The following is a 19057-nucleotide window of genomic DNA, read 5'->3' on the forward strand; positions in this document are numbered from 1 at the left end:
AGAGTTATATGTTATTATTGTTTGAAGGGTTAAAATGTTTTTTGTGCATTTTCTTCAGGCACTCCAGAGTGTCATGCTAAGTGTGAACGTCTGCAGTACTCTCTCCTCTCAGCCTCTCCACTGCCCTGTACAGCACAAGCTCTGAGTCTTTCGATCGCTCTCTCTCTCTCTCTCTCTCTCTCTCTCTCTCTCTCTTACTGACATGTTTTTTTTTCTATGTCTCCTCTTCTAGGAGCAGGAGGACCCAAACAAGTTGGCCACCAGCTGGCCCGACTACTACATCGATCGCATCAATTCCATGGCTGCCGTAAGTGCCAATCATTCTCTCTATCTCTTTCTCTCTCTCTCTCTCGCTCTCTCTATCTATCTCTCTCTCTCTCTATCTCTCGGTTTTAAACCCCACAGTGGACGTTACTGTGAAACCAGGATGGCGGGAAGCCTGTTCTTCTTATGGCACGGCGGCGAATTCGCAAGTGTTCCGTGCCCCGGACCCGCGGAGTGACCGTCCGCCCGCTGGGAACTCAGAGGTCAAAGGTCAAAGGTCGCGCGTACCGCGTACCCACCTGCGCCGCACGGCCAAAACGCCTCAGCGTGTCCAAAGCAGCCTGTTCTCCTGTTGGCGCATCCCCTCAGCGTCCTGCGTGTGAAGTTCTGAACAACCGAGGCCTGTCCTTCGGGCTTCCGCATCTGTTTCTGCGACACCACATTGGCCCTTTGTTTTGCCCTGTGTGAGGCACGGCGTGTTCGGTTCGTGGTGCGGACGCAGTGTACACGCCTGGTATTTGTACAGCTGTGTGTTTTTTTTTAATTTTTTTATTACCAGAGCAAGATGGGGGCAAGATGCTGTACCTAAGGGTATGAGAACGTTCTGTCGCCTGGGACTGGAACTTTAACCCCTGCCCCCCCCAATCAGCTCCCAGAACCCCTTTATCAGCCCCCACTTCTGGTGCCCCTTTAACCCTTTAAGGTGTGAGGTCACAAACATGTGATTAGAGCGCTCTTAACTGAACATTCTAACGCTGATGTCACAATCGCTGCTGGTGACTGGGAGAAGCGGGGTTCTAGAACACTGGCTTGGAATTTTGAAAAAAAAAACATTCCTTGAAACCTGCTCTTCAAGGAGTTAAGAATCAAAGTAGACCAGAAAGGCCCTTTTTCTGAGACCCCCTTTTCTCTGTCTCTTGGCGATGCTGGCGGTCAGCAGGAACTCGGGAACCCCCCGTGATTCCCGAGCTGAGAGCACCAATATTTGTCTGAATGCCTTGAATTCAGGAGCATCACATTATATTACATTACTGACATTTGGGAGATGGAATTGAGAATGAGAGGACAAGTGTAGTGATGGAGACGGGCGGGGTCACACACACAGGCTCACAGCCTCCGTGAGCTCACTGAAGAGGGGGAGGAGGAGGAGGAGGAGGAGGAGGAGGAGGACGAAGGCCTGGGAGCTCAGGCCCGGTTCGCTGGCCACCGCTGAGTTTCTCAGGGCGTCGTGTGAAAAAGAGAAACGCTCCCGCGGACGGCGCGCCCACCCCCCTGCGCCCCCCCCCCCCCAGCGCTGGACAGCGTCTCGTCTGAACAGGAGAGGCTGACCACATGGCTCCAGACTTGGACTGTAACTGAAGCGCCTTCCTGGGAAACACTGGTAGCTGAGTTATTGGACGATAAGCTTTTTTTTTTACCCCAACGGTTTTTTTTTTTTTCTTTTTCTTTTGGCTACAGTGTTAGCCGCCTCAATCTGTCAAATAGTCAAATTAGCATGGCCACGGGCACCCCCCCGCCCCCCTCCCCACTACCACCCCGACAGTATTCATCATCCAGACAGGCACCAGATCGTTGGATTTGGGAGGGGGGGGTGGGGGGGGGGGGGGAGGGCATGGGTGATGTAGCTGGCATCCATCCAGAGCGCGCCCTGCGCTCGCGGACATGAGGACTGTGGAGGAAGCTGGCTGTCTGGCGGGAGGCTGAACAGAACCGAGCAGCCAGCCCCCTTTTCAGTTCTGCACCGAGCGATCTGGCTGCTCCCTCTGACTCTGAAAGAGCATTCATTCCATTCATAAAACCCCGTCAGTGGGGGACCGGTTTGGGGGCAGAGCGGGTGAGGGCGCAAAACATTCGGACGCCCGGTTACGGTGGCTCATGTGGCTCAGGCGTACCTGTGTTTGTGTCTCAACACTGTTGGGCTCAGGCCTACTGCACGCAGTACAAGGTCCAGTGTTAATGCTACTCATATGAGTCCCAACAAGGCCCAACCATGTGCTCTGTAAGAGTTGATTTTACACTGAACACTTACCTGTGTATTAGTCAACCCAGCCAGCAAACAAACAAACTGTGACCCAAAAGCAGCCATCAGTTGACACAGCTGTCGATCCAACGCAGCTGTCAAACCCGGCAGCACAGCTGTTCACTAGCTTGGCCAACAGAAGATCAGCTGGGAAAAGAAAGCAAAATGGTCGGTTGAATGGTCGGCCTGTTGCCAGGGGACCACAGTAGTTAGGGCACCGACAGCGGGTCCATTGCTGTTCGTTTACCTGGAACTGAACCGGGTCCAGATCAGTCAGAATGGGGGGGGCACTACTGATGGATGGGAGGTTAACCCCCCTCCCTCCCTATCCCCCCCCCCCCCCTCACCGGTGGGTGGGAGATTAGCGTTAGCGTCAGGGCGGTTGAACTGGTACGGCTGACCCGACTAGCAGGAGCCGGTGGCCGTAATCCCCCCCCCCACCCCCTTGGTGATCAGGTTTTAATTTGAAAAGCAGGTGCTGGAGATTTCATAAGGATATCAGAGCCATCTGGCCGAGCCAGGCCGGCCCAGACCCCGCTACTGGGCGTCACGGCTGACACATCTGCAGGGTTAACACAGACAGAAGACCTACAGGGACCCAGAAGGACCTGAATGACCCCCTCCCCCCCGCCCCACCCCACCCCACTGTCATCACAGACGCACAACTCACCCTCCGCAGACAGATCGGCCTCGCTCGCCAAAACACCCATTTTTCATTACGCAGCTTTTTTTTTTTTTTTTTAGCTGTTTTTCCATGTTTCCTGGCAAATTTTCAAAAACTTTTTTGGGTTTTTTTTTGATTTTTGTTTTGTTCAGGCAAATTAACGAGCAGCTCTTTCAAAGGTGTTTTACTGCAAAGCTGAGGCAGACAAGCAGTCTCGAACCATTTCACGTGCCCTTGGCAGGGAGCCGGCAGCAGCCGTAGAACAGAAGCTGTGAGCGAAACTAATGGGAATAATACATATAATAACGCTTTGATGCATGGCGACTCCACAGCTGTACGAAAAAAAAAAAAAAAAAAGAGTTTCATACCTGGCTGGATTTTAACCAGCAGCCCCTGTAAATCGCTGCGGCTCCTGATAGCGGCTAATTGGACCCCGCGGGCCCCCCGTCGACTGGCGGCGCGGCGCGGCGCTAACGCTCGAACGCGGCACGCTCGTTTAATGAGAAAAAGCCGCGGCGCAGACAGTCTGGCTGATCCCGCCTTGATACGCCCCGCTACGCTACGCTAGGCTATGCTACGCTACGCCGAGCTACGCTACGCTAGGCTACGAGCCGGAGGTGCAGAGCCGGTTAGGACGGGCCAGGCTTCGGTTTTCGACGGAGGCCGATTTTCAGACGCCGATGCGTATCTCTGGTCCGTGTTCGGTCCTGTTACGAAAAACACGACGGTGCTTTTTGTTTTTTTTCGGAACGTGGCTCTGAGCCACGGCTGTGAAGCCTTGTTGAATAAAAGAGTGGTTTTGCGCAGATATGCAAATAGACACCGTCTGCGCTGTGTCCCGCTCTCAAACCGCCGCGTGCTCATGAGGTCTTGCTCTTGCTCGCAGATGCAGGCCTTGTTCGCCTTCGACGAGGAGGAGATGGAGATGAGGAACAAGGTGGTGGAGGACCTGAAGACGGCGCTGCGCACTCAGCCAATGAGGTATGGCCTGTCTTTGTTCGTCGCCAGTGCTTGGCCAATGAGAGACGGCGTTGCAGCCTTCAGCCCAGGGCAGCTTCCCGAATCACTAGACCGGGAGGTTACAAGTGTCCACCACAGGGTGGCACTGTTTCCCATATGCACATTCTGCCAATGGATATAAGGTGTATAAGCATATCCATATGTATGTACATATATGTATTTTTTTCCTGATACCAAACAATTTCATGCATTGAGCCAAATCCAAGGCAAACCAAACCAACTTAACTGTTTCCTCTAAACCTGCACTGAAAACTAGACCAAACTCTCCGGTTGTCAAAAGCAAAATCACTTTGTCCGTTTATCATTGTATCACCTTTTCCTCATAGTTTCTCAGTGAGGTAAAGCAGCCCGTGAGAGAACAGAACTGGACTCCTTCCCATTAGACTACCTCCCTCCCTCCCTCCTTCTTTCCCTCCCTCCCTCCCTCCCTCTCTCCCTCTCTCCTCTTCTTTGTTTAAATTAGAGTTAATTCCCAGACTGTAAGCCATCGTTCATCAGCAGAGCAGAAACATGACTACGAGAGGAAAGCATCCTACAAACGAGGGCCCCGGGGGGGGTGGGGGGTGGGGGGTTCTGTGTGGTTTTTGGCGACCGGGGGGCGGTCACATGATGCGTGAAACGCGGTCATAGGCCTCAGAGAAGGCTCTGGCGGGACGGTACGCCCGGACTGACGTTGGCAGGTACGGGAGGAGAGGCCTGGCAGATTTCGTCTGGGCCCCGCCTGGGCCTGGCTGTCCCGTCCCGTCACTCTGTCCTGTACTGTACTGTACCCAAGCGCCTCCTGCCAAAAGAGTGCCAACCACAACCCCCCCCACCCCCACCCCCACCCCCCCACCTAGTGTTGAGGAAACAGGAAGTGTGCGAGCTCAGCGAGTGCAAGTGAGCGTAGACACCTTCCACGGCTCAGGGCCCTCCTTGATTGGAGAACAATGAAACTTTTTTTTTTTTTTGTTCGGTTCTCACAAGTTTGTTCGGTCACGAAGGATTTCCCTCTCTTTTCTTCTTTTTTTCTTTTTACATTATCGCCTCCACGGCCTGGGTGGGGTTTAACCGGCACATTGCAGGGCGGGCTGGGGGGTGGGTGCTCGTTGAGGGGGTGGGGGGTGGGGGGGGGGGGTTCGGTCTCACGCCCTGTTGCTGATGCAGACGGTTTGACCTTGGAGTGGCCCCTCCCTGAGAACTGGGCATTATGACTGCCTCAGCGTTTGGCTGAACTGGCCTCCCCACCGCCCCCCCCCCCAACCCCACCCCCCTTCAGCGAGTTCTCATACTGTACTTCCTCTCACCCACAACTCACTGAAATGCATTTCAGAACAGGCCCAGCTCTAGGGGATTCACTAAGGAACATTGCTTATTTACTTAGAGCAGTGGCAGCCAACCCTGTTCCTGGAGATCTACCGTCCTGAAGGTTTTCATTTCAACTCTAATTTGGCACATCTGACTCTACTAGTTAGCAGCTCAACAAGATCTCTAGCTGTTGAATGAACTGTGCTTTGTTAGGGTTAGAGTGTAAACCTAGAGGATGGTAGATCTCCCGGAACAGCGCTGGTTACCACTGGCTTAGAAGATACCCATATCCAGAGCGAATTAGAAAGCTTGCATTTTTACATATCATTCACTTGTGCAACTAGATGCATGCTAAAGCAATTCAAGCTAAGTTCCATGGTCAAGGGTTTTGATGCCAGTGCTCTTGCTCAGATTTGCCCAGTTCCACAACCGTTATGTTAAACTTCCATCACCCTCAGAGTAGGAGGAGTTTCTGAAGGCAAAGCTTTTAGTGTCAGAAACCTTTGATCGTTTGAAAGATCCCTGGTACCTCAGTGTATGGAAGTCTGTTATATTTAAACCATTCAGAATCCCTAGACTGGACAGCTGGTGGTGGTAGAAGATGGCATAGGGCCAGGGGTTTTGGGGAGTTGGGGAGTTGGGGAGTTGGGTGGTATAGTTTAGGGTGAACCAAGAGCAGATACAGGGAAAAGATGAAAATCTCCCATGATCCTTTACTCAAGCGGGCATGGAGGCTGAGATTGGGGGGGGGGGGCGGGGCCAGGTGGTGAGGGGGTGGATCCAATCAGCTCATTAATCTCGCTGTTCCTATGGCGTGTGGGTCTACAGTCCGACCCACCAGCGATGGGTGATTTAGGGAAGGAAACCGCGTTACTGCCCAACGAGCAGAAGACAAAGCCCACAGCTGTCTCTGGCTGAAGAGGCCCATTGTGCAGGGACACATTAAAGGCTAACGACCAGCCCTTACCAAGGAATCACATTTTCTAACCCCTTCCCCGGTCGTTAAAAGCAACACACACACACACACACACACACTCGCGCGCCGCACCACAGCACACATGCACCGGCGCCCACCACACCCACATCGGCACACACACACACACACACTGCACACACACACACACACACACACTCGCGCACACACACACACACACTCGCGCACACACACACCACACACAACTCGCGCCACACACACACACACACACGTCGCACACACACACACCACACACACATCGCGCACACACACACACACCCCGCGCACACCACACACACACACACACACTCAACACACTCTACACACACACACAACACACACACACACACACACACTCCGCACAACACCTCGCGCACACACACACACACACACACACACTCGCGCACACACACACACACTCGCGCACACACACACACACACACACACACACTCACGCACACGCACGTGCGGTGTTCGATCACCCTCGTGTGCCGGGCGCCCGCGCCATGTTAGACACACGCTCAGAGTCGACACGCCTCTTTGAATCCAGTGGGCGGATTACAGGCTTAAAGCCCGGGCCGAGTGGCAGTTAAATCTTTATTTGAACGCGCTGAACGGGGGCATTTAAACTGCCTGTGCCTTTTTACGGGCCCGCCTCCTAACGATACCGCCGAAGATCGAAGGATCTTTCGAGTCGCTTCAAAAACCGACACCTCGTCCAGACACCGCGGCACGGCAGGTTTTAACGAGGGAGGATAAACGAGCCGTTAATCACCATGATGAAGTTTCCGATACGACGACCTTTGACCCCTCTCGATGGAGGCGTGGGACTGGTTAAGCTGAACGGTGTCAGTGTCGGAGATTAGACCTGTTTACTGACTCTTGTGTTATGTAGATTCATTGCTTTTAAATATGTGTGCAGATCAGGATCAGGAGTGCAGAGGGAGTTACTTCACTTTACTGGTAGAAAGCAGAGGGAGAAGCTCCACCAATCACAGAACACGTAGGTAACAGACAACAAAATAGCGATGTCTGTGATTGGTGGATGCTATAAGGCTGTACATCCTGGCAACCTCCAACAATCAGTGTTGTTAGCTTCTAATGGTTGTTAGCAATGTACTCTGTGATTAATGGAGCTCCTGTGTGTTTTCTACCAGACCTGTCATCTGTATGTTTTTTCCCGGTCCATGCTATCAGTGCTGTATTCTGCGAAAACCCTGAAAGAGATATAACTGCGCATTTATACTGACTCAATAAATGTGCAGTAAACTGGGTTATAGGGCCCTTGCCTACACCACATCGTTGCCTCGACCAAATGCAACATTTTGAAAAGCCCTTGTGAAGTAGGTTAAAAATGAGAACTTGGGAAAGACATTTCGGTTTCCACATTATGCGAACTCGCAAATATTTGGACTGTGTGCGGTCTCCCACAGTGTGATTAAACTGTCCTGAAGGCCCGCTGGCGGGCGGAGGGCTAAGTCGCGCACAGGTTCACGGTGTACAGAGAGCGCTGTTAGCCGTTAGCCATTAGCCAAGGTGACGCTAGGAGGACTGCGACAACGTGGAGCCGTTTGCGTTGCGTTGCGTTTGTGGTGTTTTTGGCGTGATCGCGACGGTCCTTGTGTAACTGCGAGTGAATGGTGTTGTATTTTGTGTGCACGTGTGTGTGTGCATGTGTGTGGGTGTGTGTGAGTGTGTGTGTGTGTGGGCACGTGTGTGTGTGCATGTGTGTGTGCGTGCGTGTCTGCACGTGTGTGTGCTTATCTCAGTAACACAACCAGACTAAGTTGAGCACAGCTCTCTCTCTCTCTCTCTCTCTCTCTCTCTCTCTCTCTCTCTCTCTCTCTCTCTCTCCCTCTCTCGCCATCTTGTTATCTCAGCTTTGACAATCTTGTCTAATAGGCCTGCTTTGATTCCTTCCTTCCTGTGATTGTAGCTGTCATCACTGTATAATGTTCCAACGGCCAGGGGCCAAGAGGCTATGAGGCTGGGGGTCTGGGGGGCTGTGGGCTGGGGGCTGGGGGTTTGGGGGTCTGGGGCTGGTGGCTGGGGTCTGGGGCTGGAGGCTGGGAGGGGCTGGGGATGGGGCTGGGGCTGGGGCTGGGGCTGGGGGGCTGTGGCTGGGGCTGGGGGTGGGCGGTGGGGGCTGTGGGGGCTGGTGCTGGGCTGGGGGTTAGGGGCTGGGGGTCTGGTCTAGACAGAGCGCCCCTTAGGCACCTTGTGGGAGGAGTACTGGCTCCTGGGCACGAGCTCGAAAGTTTCTGCTCCACCGGTCATTAGTGGGACGTCCCGACTGAGAGAGCTGGGCGTGGAGGGGAGCGGAGGGGAGGGGAGGCTTCTTAAAGTCTGGGGCTGTTTGATCTGAGGTCAAAGGGGCGACCACAACAGAGAGCACGAGGTCCCCACCGTGGGCTCGCCGAAATCCGCGCGGACGATCTACAAAGGGGGGGGGGGGGGGGGCAGGTCTCAGCTCAGCGGCGCTCGGCGGCGCAGATTAGCCTTGGCACCAGTCTCAGACAACAGAGAGAAAATTACCCGAAACTTGGCTCCCGGGTCCGTCCTCGCCTCTCGACAAATTGGCTCGCGTCTCGTGCCGTGTGTCACTGGAGAACACCGCGGGGGCTTAGACGCTTCTCCGCAACGGCGAACGACGATGAGTCTGACTCATCGAAGAGCGCCAGAGGCAGACACGAAATGTAAACACGTTATTTGTCTGTTTGGTTTGTTTGCCTGTTTTGGTTACTTGTATTTTTTTATGTTAATAACAGAGCATTATACAGTAAAGCTTTGCTATTAACTGAGCATTATACAATAACGCTGTGACTGCAGAACCTTTCCGACCGATGTTGGGGGATGAGAAGTAAAAGTAAGGACAACTGATGAGAGATTATGCCTTGAAACCCCTAACCGCGCTCCTAACTGCGTGAGTGTCATGGCAACGGGGTCTGAAGGAAGTACAGTGGAAGCATTAACCCGTTGAATAGTAGGTTTTTTGGAATGCTTTTTATTTATTTATTTTAAAAAAAATTCTAAGTCAGTGTTCTGGAATGACAAATACTGCAGCAATTCAGGTTGGGTACCTTGCCTCAAGGGTACACCGGCAGTGGCCTACCTGGGAATCGAACCTGCAGCCTTAAGATGACCAGCGCAGTTCTCTGAGCATTACACTACACGGCCTGTTCTGTGACTCCAGTTCATAAGTGCAGTGGAGGGAGGCGGGGAGCCTGATTCAGAGACCCCGAGGCAGGCTTAGTGCGAGAATTACTGCCTAAGACCGAGCAAACAGCCTGTATCAATAACTCTTCTGGACGCAAGAAGTTAAATATTATGCTTCCAAATATTTACGATATGACTTCTTGAGACGCGAGATACATGGAAAATAAATCCAATTCAGCTCTTATTGAGACTCTTTTCTGAACATAATACTGCATCTTCTGGGAGTCTGGGTGTTTGAGTGCATGTACGGGTGTGTGTGTTTGTGTGTGTGTGTGTTTTGTCTTTGTTTAGAGTCAGTAGCCTTTTCTGGATCAGTTCTTGGGCAAAGCGTTTAGCATTTCAAAGACAGGAAGAGAACCCCCTCGCCCCCCCCCCGGCTGGTGATGTTCAAAGCCAGCAGCGAGGACAGTTTGGGTTGGCATGGGTTGAAAGGCCTGGCGAGTTTAGGCCATACCACCCCCACCCCCCTACCTCCCCCCCCCCCACACACACACACACAGGGCTCCTGATACTGGGGTGTACTGATACTGGACCTCCACCCCGTCTCCATCCCATCCCATCCCAAACCCTTCTCTTCCCCAGTCACTCAGCCATTCCCTAGAAAAGAGAGGGAGGAAGGGATGTTCTTAAAATCAATAAATTAGATTATCCCTAATGTGGCTTATATCAGCATCATAAGCTCTTAAGGTGCTCTGAAGGTGCCACACACCTAGTGTTACATCAGATGAAGTCCATTAGGGTTAGGGTTAGTGTTAGAGTACGGTGAGGGTTTGGGTTAGCATTAGACTATGGTTAGGATTAGGATTAGGGTTAGAGTACGGTTAGGGTTAGTGTTAGCGTACAGTTAGCGTTAGGGTTAGCGTCAGCGTACAGTTAGAGTTAGCATTAGAGTACAGTTAGGGTTAGTGTTAGCGTCAGCATGCGGTTAGGATTAGGGTTAGCGTTAGAGTACGGTTAGCGTTAGGTTGTTAGGTTAGGTTAGGGTTAGCGTCGGTAGTTGGTTAGCGTTAGAGTACGGTTAGGTTAGCGTGGTACGGTTAGGGTTAGGGTTAGGTACGTTAGTTAGCGTGTAGGTAGGTTAGCGTTAGAGTACGGTTAGGGTTAGCGGTAGAGTACGGTTAGGGTTAGGGTTAGCGTACGGTTAGGGTTAGCGCTAGAGTATGGTTAGGGTTAGGGTTAGCGTACGGTTAGGGTTAGCGCTAGAGTACGGTTAGGGTTAGGGTTAGCGTATGGTTATGGTTAGCGTTAGGATTAGCGCTCCTCTGGTAGGGGGGTGTATGTGGCTCTCCCTCTGGAGCCTCAGTGCTTGGCTGAGTCAGGCAGAAGTACGGAGGGGAGCGACTCTGAAGCCAGCGCTGCAATGATCGATTCGAGCGGAGGCCTGGGGAAGAGTAATGAGGGGAGAGGATTGGCTGGCCGCTGTGGGGGAGAGGATTGGCTGGCCGCTGTGGGGGAGAGGATTGGCTGGCCGCTGTGGTGTAACGGCTTCTTTTCCAAGTTCTGAGAACTCAACAGCGCAGACACAGACGCTTAATGGGAAACAGGAACGCACGGTGTCAATGGAGCTCTGCTCTGTGTGCGTGAGTGTGTGTGTGTGTTTGAGAGTGTGTGCGCTGGTGGGTGTGTTTGTACTGTATATTTTTTTACTTGAATAGTATGTTGTGAGTGTGTGTGTGTCTGTGTGTGTGAGTGTATGTGCATGTGCATGTGTCTGTGTGTATATATGTGCATGTGAGTGTGTGTGTCTTTGTGTGTGTATGTGTGAGTGTGTGCACATGTGTGTGTCTCTGTGTTTGTGTGTATGTGTGTGTGTGTGTGTGGGTGTGTTGGTACTGTACATCTGTGCCTTGGATAGCATGCTGGGATCATCTGTCTCTAACCAGCCTCAGACCGCTCTCTGATTGTTAACACCCCGATATGCTGGAGGACTGTGCTGGGTGCAAACATCCAAACCCCCCCCCCCACAGCTGTGAAACATGGCCCCCGCTCCCCCCCCCCCCCCCCCCCCAGCAACCCCCCTCTCTGATTTAGGATCCCCCTCTCCGCCAGACTTTCCTGGCGCTCTCCCTGCCGCGTTTGATCCGGGAGCGGCCCCGGACACACACGGGGGTATTCCCGTGGGTTTGGGAACGCCGCCCCCACATACACCGCCCCTGTCCCGGGCCAAGCCTGGATCAGCGTTTCCCTGGAAACAGTCTGCCTCCCACAAACGCCAGATTCGAAACGATCCCCAACATCGCCCTGAACTCTTTTACTGAGCGAACCTACCCTCTTTTTCTGCACCACGAGTGCGGATAAATAAATCTATAAAAATATATGTGAAATATAAATGTAAATATATATATAAATATAAAGGTATTTTTTTCTGTTTTTTTTTCTGCCCTTAAACTTATTCCAGTCAGGATGAAAAGGCAAATTCTCACAAAGAAACATCCAGAATGTATGCAATTCAGCTACGAAGGAATGAGGCCAAATATTTACAGTATTGATTGTATCTGCAGCCGACCACGTTTATTACTGGGGGCGGGGACAGAACTCCAGAAAAATGTACATATGCACGTGTGGAACCGTATACGAGGAAGTGCTGGTGTCTCGAACGGCTGTCGGGTCCAGCCGATCGTTTGCGTGGCCTATCAGCACCCCGGGCTCGAATGTGCTCAGTCACTAAGCCAACAGCGTGTTGGCGGCGGTGTTAAGCGGTCCGTGCTCACGTTCGGCAGAGGCCTGCGTTTATTTTTTCGACCGCAGAGGGTTGATATGCGCGTTTACCCCGTGATCTCCCGCTCGCATTCCTCCGCTCGCCGCCGCCGCGCGCTGGTTCGTTCGCTCGCTCGCGCGCGGGACACACGCTTGAACAGCACCAGGTGAGCCAGCCGCTCGCTGTATAAATACGGAAAGTGACGGGAGGAGGGGGGGTTTTCTCTTTCTTAACGGAGAGCGGAGATCAGACGCATTAGGTAATAGCGGCCTAAATTTACGAGCCGCGGAGGAATAGCGTGTTCTGCGCGAGCGAGCCCGGGAGCCGAGAGCGCGGCGGCGGGATCGTGTGGAACTTGGACCCCCTCCCTGTCGAACAACGTCAAAACAGTGAGTCTGTTATGGCTATTGGCCGTGACTCACTTCTCACCGTCTCCGCCAGCGGGTCTTGAACTTTCTTTCTCGGGATATGCGCTTGAGACTCGGAGCGAGGGAAACGCCGGTGATTGAGGGTAATAAAAAAAAAGACCAAAAACAGACAAAAAAAGTTTTCCAAAAAAAAAAGGGTGGAGGTTTTCATTGATGCTGCTTTGAAGAATTTCAAATTAAGTTTTAAATTGCCCTGTTGCCAGGTTCCCATGACAGTGTTCTAGAAGTTCAAGGGAAGAGTCTTGGGGGGGGGGAGGGGGGACGATGGGGGAGTTTGAGGCAGCCATTTCTGTGATGGCTTAATTAACCGTAACTGCTGCTGGTGAGGTTGTTGCAGAAGAGCCAAAATGGAGGTTCAGGAAAGGGCGATGGAATACAGCGTACGGTTGTTTCATGAACAGATGAAATTCTGTTTCGCCGAGTTAAATACAGCAGATGATACATCGTCTCGTGTTGCCGTCCTCACTCGACGCTCCACGGGCGTCAAACTCCAGTCACGGAGGGCCGCCATCCTTCATTTAAATCACCGATTGGCTGAAGAACGCAACCTTGTTTCCAAGGCCTACACTGGCTGCTGATTGGAAGGAGACCATGGAAAGTCTGCAGACGCTGCGGCCCTCCAAAATTTGAGGTTGACACCCGTGCTGTGATCTTAGCTTTGTAATCTGGCTATTTGCAATGGTAGGCATTGTGGGGTGGGGGTGGGGTGGGGGGGTATGGACAGGCCCCAAGCCAATTTACCCACCAGTCTGAAATGGTGTGATGTATTAAACACATATCGCTGGAGCCACGAGAACATCAATAATAGGTGCATTGCAGCCAAAGTAAATTGGAGCAATTAAGTGAAAACATATAACGGCAAATTAAAATCAAAAACCGTGAAGTCGTGGTGCCAAACGGTTAGTAATAACCCTTAATAGCATACTTACGTCATCCTGAAGTGTATTAATGTGAAGTCTAACGTTGCTCTACAGAAGTGACATTGCCGCAATTCAAGTTTGATATTATACCCCGGGGATGGCTGCGTTTCATTGTTTCTCTTTGCGATGCTTGAGGAAATTTCTCAGATGTTTGGGCCAGATCTTTGATAGATTTTGGGCTGTTGATTACACAGAGGCGTACATTTCTCGGCAAGTGGTATTAACCATTGAAAAAAAAGCATGCAGCCTGTATTAGAATATGAAATACACTGATCCAAAATACTTTATTATTCCTAAGGAGGAACTTATTGTGTGATGAGGCAGAAATATTCACAGACAAAGTTAATAAGTTAGGAAGTATAACAAAGTGTCCAAAACGCACGTCCCGTTCCCCCGTCTCGCAGGTTCGTGACGCGCTTCATCGAGCTGGACGGGCTGACGTGCCTGCTGAACTTCCTGAAGAGCATGGACTTCGAGACGTCGGAGAGCCGGATCCACACGTCCGTCATCGGCTGCATCAAGGCGCTGATGAACAACTCGCAGGGCCGGGCGCACGTGCTGGCCCACCCCCAGAGCATCAACACCATCTCCCAGGTGCGTTGCCTAGTTACCTGTCCTCCGGAAAGAACTACGGCTAGACTGAACAGATCATCCAAAGCAGCCCTTAGGGCCTGGTCAGGTCAGCAGCTGGTCAGGCATTGCCCTTATTTTAAAGATTAACGGGAACCTTGTGATGTCACTAGTTTGTAAATTCTTATTTTTGATGTTCTTCGTAAGGACTGCTTACATACATATGGAATGTTTGAACTACTGTACCTGTCCTCCACTTGTGTCGTTGCTTTGTCCCCCCATGTAAATACGTAGTTCACAATAATAAAAAAAATGACTCACAAAAAAAAACTACATCTCCCAGAGCCTGCGCCAGGACAACACCAAGACCAAGGTGGCGGTGCTGGAGATCCTGGGCGCCGTCTGCCTGGTGCCCGACGGGCACAAGAAGGTGCTGCAGGCCATGGTGCACTACCAGAAGTACGCCGCCGAGAGGACCCGCTTCCAGGTAGGGCCCTGACGCCTGGGGCCTGCTCCTGACCCCCCAACTCCCCCACCCCCCCAGCTTGGATGGGTCATAAAGCCCCAATAGGCAAAGAGCTGAGGGGGTCTCACCATTCGAGCTGGCTGTATTATTTTGGGGGTCCTTGGTTGAGATGGGCCTAGTTAATGGTGCTAATGCATGTTGTATCGTACAACATACATATGTATCACACATACACACAGACACACACACATAGTGGCACAACAGACTGTTCTGTTGACTGGGAGGGTGGTGAAGAACATTCCTTGTTCTTGTTGATTTACTGGTGTACACATTTAAAAGCTACATACATGGGCATTAACTCATTTGGAATGTGAACCAACGGTCCCTTGGTATTGGTTCAAATCCCAATGTCCTGGACCGTACCTGATTTTAATGTGTGCTCCCCGACACCCCGCCCCCCCCAAGACGTTGCTGAACGAGCTGGACAGGGGCACGGGACGCTACAGAGACGAGGTCAACCTGAAGACGGCGATCATGTCCTTCATCAACGCTGTGCTCAATGCAGGCGCCGGGGAGGTGAGCCTGCCTACTGACCATTAACTACTGACCACCGTACACTGACCGGAGCCCACTGACTACTGACTACTGTACACTGACCATGCTCTCCAGAGCAGCAAACAATTTAGCCCAAAGAAAACAGTTGAGGGGAGATAAGTGTGTAATTTAATTAACTAATGAAGGTGTTACAACAAAAAACCAACAGATCCTGTGGCTCTCCAGGACTAGGGTTGGCCACTCCTGACCATCAGTTTGTGAGAAAGCTGCACTTCTTTCATTTTTCCTGCTTGGCGGTGTACGGTAGTAGCGCTTGTGCGGCCTCTCGTGCGCCTGTGACATCACGCCCCTGCTCCCGTCCACAGGACAACCTGGAGTTCCGGCTCCACCTCAGGTACGAGTTCCTGATGCTCGGAATCCAGCCCGTGATTGACAAGCTGAGGGGACACGAGAATGCCACTCTGGACAGGTGAGACACCTCTCTGGACAGGTGAGACAGTCCAATAAAATGCAGTACAACAGGCTCTTATATAGTACCGTTCTTGCGAGTAACCTGGGGGCTTTGCAAGAAGGTTAAAATTTAGATCTTAGACACCCACATTAGGGTGTCCGTCTGCATGGGTGATTCTGGGGGGTCTCCTTAAATGCAGGTGAATGGAAGTTCTACTGGGCTTTCAGCAACTGTAACAGGGCACCCCATTTATATTCGAGAAGGGCTGGTGTGGTCACAGGTTTTTGTTCTAGTGCTAAAAACACCTGACTTACCTGTAACTAATTGACTGGTTATGGTCTGCTAATAAAAGTTTTGGATAGCTGATTATTTGAATCAGGTGCAGGTATGAAACAAAGGCCAGTACCAACACCAGCCCTTCTCAGGGTAAGATCATGGGGTCTCGAAGGTAGAGCGTGTGCAGTATCCATGGTGACCATCAACTACATTGTCCCCACAGACACTTGGACTTCTTTGAGATGGTGCGGAACGAGGATGACTCGGAGCTGGCCAAACGCTTCGACATGGTGAGTGGGCCTCCCGTCCTGCTGCCTCCTTACACTGAGTGAGTGGATATCTACGCGACACACCCTGAGGTACCACTGCCCTAGTGCAGTACTGTGAGGTATCACCACCCTAGTGCAGTACTGTGAGGTATCACCACCCTAGTGCAGCACTGTGAGGTATCACCACCCTAGTGCAGTACTGTGAGGTATCACCACCCTAGTGCAGTACTGTGAGGTATCACCACCCTAGTGCAGTACTGTGAGGTATCACCGCCCTAGTGCAGTACTGTGAGGTATCACCAGCTGGTGGTGCAGTATGCGAGGTCCTCACCCTGCCTAGTGCATCTGGAGTAACGCCCAGGCCAAATTGCTGATCCGAAACAGAGTTTCTACGTGTCCAGTGCAGCATGTGTGTGTGAGACCAGTTTGCATTCTTCCCTACCTGCCTGTTCGTCCTCAGTGTCACGTGGACCCGCAAATGCCTGTGAGGCCAATGCTTGAGCTGATCATACATGACCCACTGCGCTTACCCCTACCTGCTGTCCATCCTGCAGCACTGTCTGCAAATGCCCTGTGAGTGCACCACTGCAATAACACAGCCACCTGTTTTCTCCCATTAGATTACACCTACCCACCCTGTCCCACCATATTCTATAACCTCTACCCACCCTGTTCTATTACCCTTACCCACCCTGTTCTATAACCCCAACCCACCCTGTTCTATTACCCGTACCCAACCTTTTCTGTTATGTAACTCTACAGAGTGTTAATTTAACTCTTTCAACATATACATGAGTCCACTATGGCCAGAGTGGACTCATATAAACTCTGTTAGAGTTGAACACTGGACATTTTACTGTGTGCCTGTTTCTTCCATGATCCCAGCAGTGCCTGCTCTCCCCTGAACCACAGCCTTTATCTGTACCCTGCAGCCCTGCGTGTCTTCTCTGCACAATCTGACTTTGTCTCATCACCCAAACCAGTCCCTGTAACTCTACCCCAACCTGCAATGCTGCTGCTCCTGTTTGAACTCCATCCTCACTCACTGCCTCCAGACTTCTCTGTCTGCCCCCCCCCCATCACACCTCTGCTCTCCTTCATCCACTCCCCGCCCCCCCCCCCCCTTTTCCCAAATTCATCAATCAGGAGCCATTTAGCCATTTAGCGGCTGTCAGATGTGGTTTATTTTACAGCGTGAAGGTCGGTTTAAAGTCGGGCGCTGGAATGTTCTCCGAGCGCCCCGCGTGAAAGAACAGAGGTGTCCGTGCTTCCCCGAGCGGCCGGCCGCCGGCTCCCTTATCTGAGATTAAAAAGAAATGTCAAAAAAAAGAAAAAGAAAAACTCGGAATGAATTATTTATTTTTTCCCTGAATGACAGCCTTTGTCAGTTAAATGACCTTGGAGATCCCAAGGTCAGATAGCCCGTTTGAACCCCTCCGCTTGAGGCTTTTGAAGTGCGTCGCTGTCGAGTGGAAACGGAGGAAGAAAGGTTTGAACCGGCGATGGGAGAAGGGAGGATTCATGAAACACGAACATGGAGCGGAGCTATCCTTTGCAGCTGTCATGTGTTAATTCACCTGGACTAGTGATTGACAGCTCATTGTAGCCACTCCCCCTTTATAGGGTTTGTGACGCTTCAGTATTCCATCGCTAGTTTGAGCCTTGGGTATGAGTAATGGTTTTCTCTCTCTCTGGATCAAAAAAGGAAGGTTTTTTAATAATAATTTTGATGACGTGTCTGCACACCCTTTTGGAAATCCCTCTGAAAGGGTGTCCCATGGTAAATTAGAGACAGGCTAACGTGTGACAGGCTAACGTGTGGCACTGCGGCTCTCCTCAGACAAGCGCGGGGCGGGGAGCCTGCAGCAGTGGCAGCTCCTCGACCGGATCCTCCAGCAGATCGTGCTGCAGGACGAGAAGGGCGACGACCCCGACGTGGCCCCCCTGGACAACTTCAGCGTCAAGAGCATCATCCGCATGTGAGCACACCGTGCCCCCGCCCCCTCCTCCTCCTGACCACACCCCCTCCCCCCATACACACTCCTGTACCATCTCCCCCTGACACACAGAAGCTGTTACCTCTGTTCATTCATCATCCCCTTTACAGGTCCCCTACCTGCTACATCTCTGCAACAGAAAGCCAAGTCTTCTGATTAGTTATTTCGTCAGGGAATGTACCCTATAAATCCACCTTTATGTGGTTTATATAGTTCATGCCGCATTCTCCCCACACTAGCTCAGATTATATTTCTTCACAAAGTATATTTTAAAAAGCCACATATTTTATCTTCCTCTTATATATATTTTAAATTGCCTGTTTTATTTTGAGAGGTTATGCATATGGTAAGAAACCTCAGGAAAGCGAGAGACACAGTAGAATTGGATCTCTGATCTGGCTGCTGGCGATGAACATGATTAATAGCTTTGGAAGCCAATCCTCAAAACTCCGTTGAGTAACGGAGAGTGAAGTATCAGCTAATGAGGTGGATACGCGCTGATCAAAGGCAACCCTGTCATCAAAGGGTAGCGCTGGGATGTTCCCATCTTCCAGGTTTGAACAGGAAAAAAACGCTTAAAAATAGAAAAGCTAGCGCTGGCTACCGAGACACTATAAAACTACAGAAGCCAGCGGGAGCGCTGTGGGGAATGTGCGTCTCCAGCAGGGCTCGTGCTTTTAAAAAAAAGGAGGCGGTTGAAACCGCGTTAGCTAGTTGGTATGATAAGTGAGTCGCGCGTCTGGGAGGTTTAAACTGTAGCCGCGCGAGCGAACCCGCATCTGCAGCGCTCTGTGAGGTGAATACGTATGAAAAAAAAAAAACAGCAGCAGCGATGATCAAAGGAGCCGCCTCTGACGGCGTCAGCCCAGCGGCTGTGTGTGAGGAGGAGCTCCCGCTAACTCACCCGCGCAAGATGCTCTCCGTATGTCTGATCATAACTCGGAGCGCGTGATACTAAATCGGGAGCGAGGGTATGAATCATT

General features: G+C 51.6%; 1 protein-coding gene across 1 annotated transcript in view; it reads left to right on the forward strand.

Annotated features, from left to right (window-relative positions):
• The window catches only part of daam2 (dishevelled associated activator of morphogenesis 2), a 129375-nt gene that overhangs the window by 78655 nt on the left and 31663 nt on the right, over positions 1-19057 (forward strand). Inside the window, 10 exon segments of the mRNA XM_064302596.1 lie at positions 233-307; positions 3835-3929; positions 13895-14084; positions 14404-14547; positions 14992-15102; positions 15447-15550; positions 16032-16098; positions 16538-16584; positions 16586-16650; positions 17918-18056. Of these exon segments, the coding sequence (XP_064158666.1) occupies positions 233-307; positions 3835-3929; positions 13895-14084; positions 14404-14547; positions 14992-15102; positions 15447-15550; positions 16032-16098; positions 16538-16584; positions 16586-16650; positions 17918-18056 (1037 nt within the window).

Source organism: Anguilla rostrata, chromosome 1 (genome assembly GCF_018555375.3).
Source record: "Anguilla rostrata isolate EN2019 chromosome 1, ASM1855537v3, whole genome shotgun sequence".
Taxonomy (NCBI): Eukaryota; Metazoa; Chordata; class Actinopteri; order Anguilliformes; family Anguillidae; genus Anguilla; species Anguilla rostrata.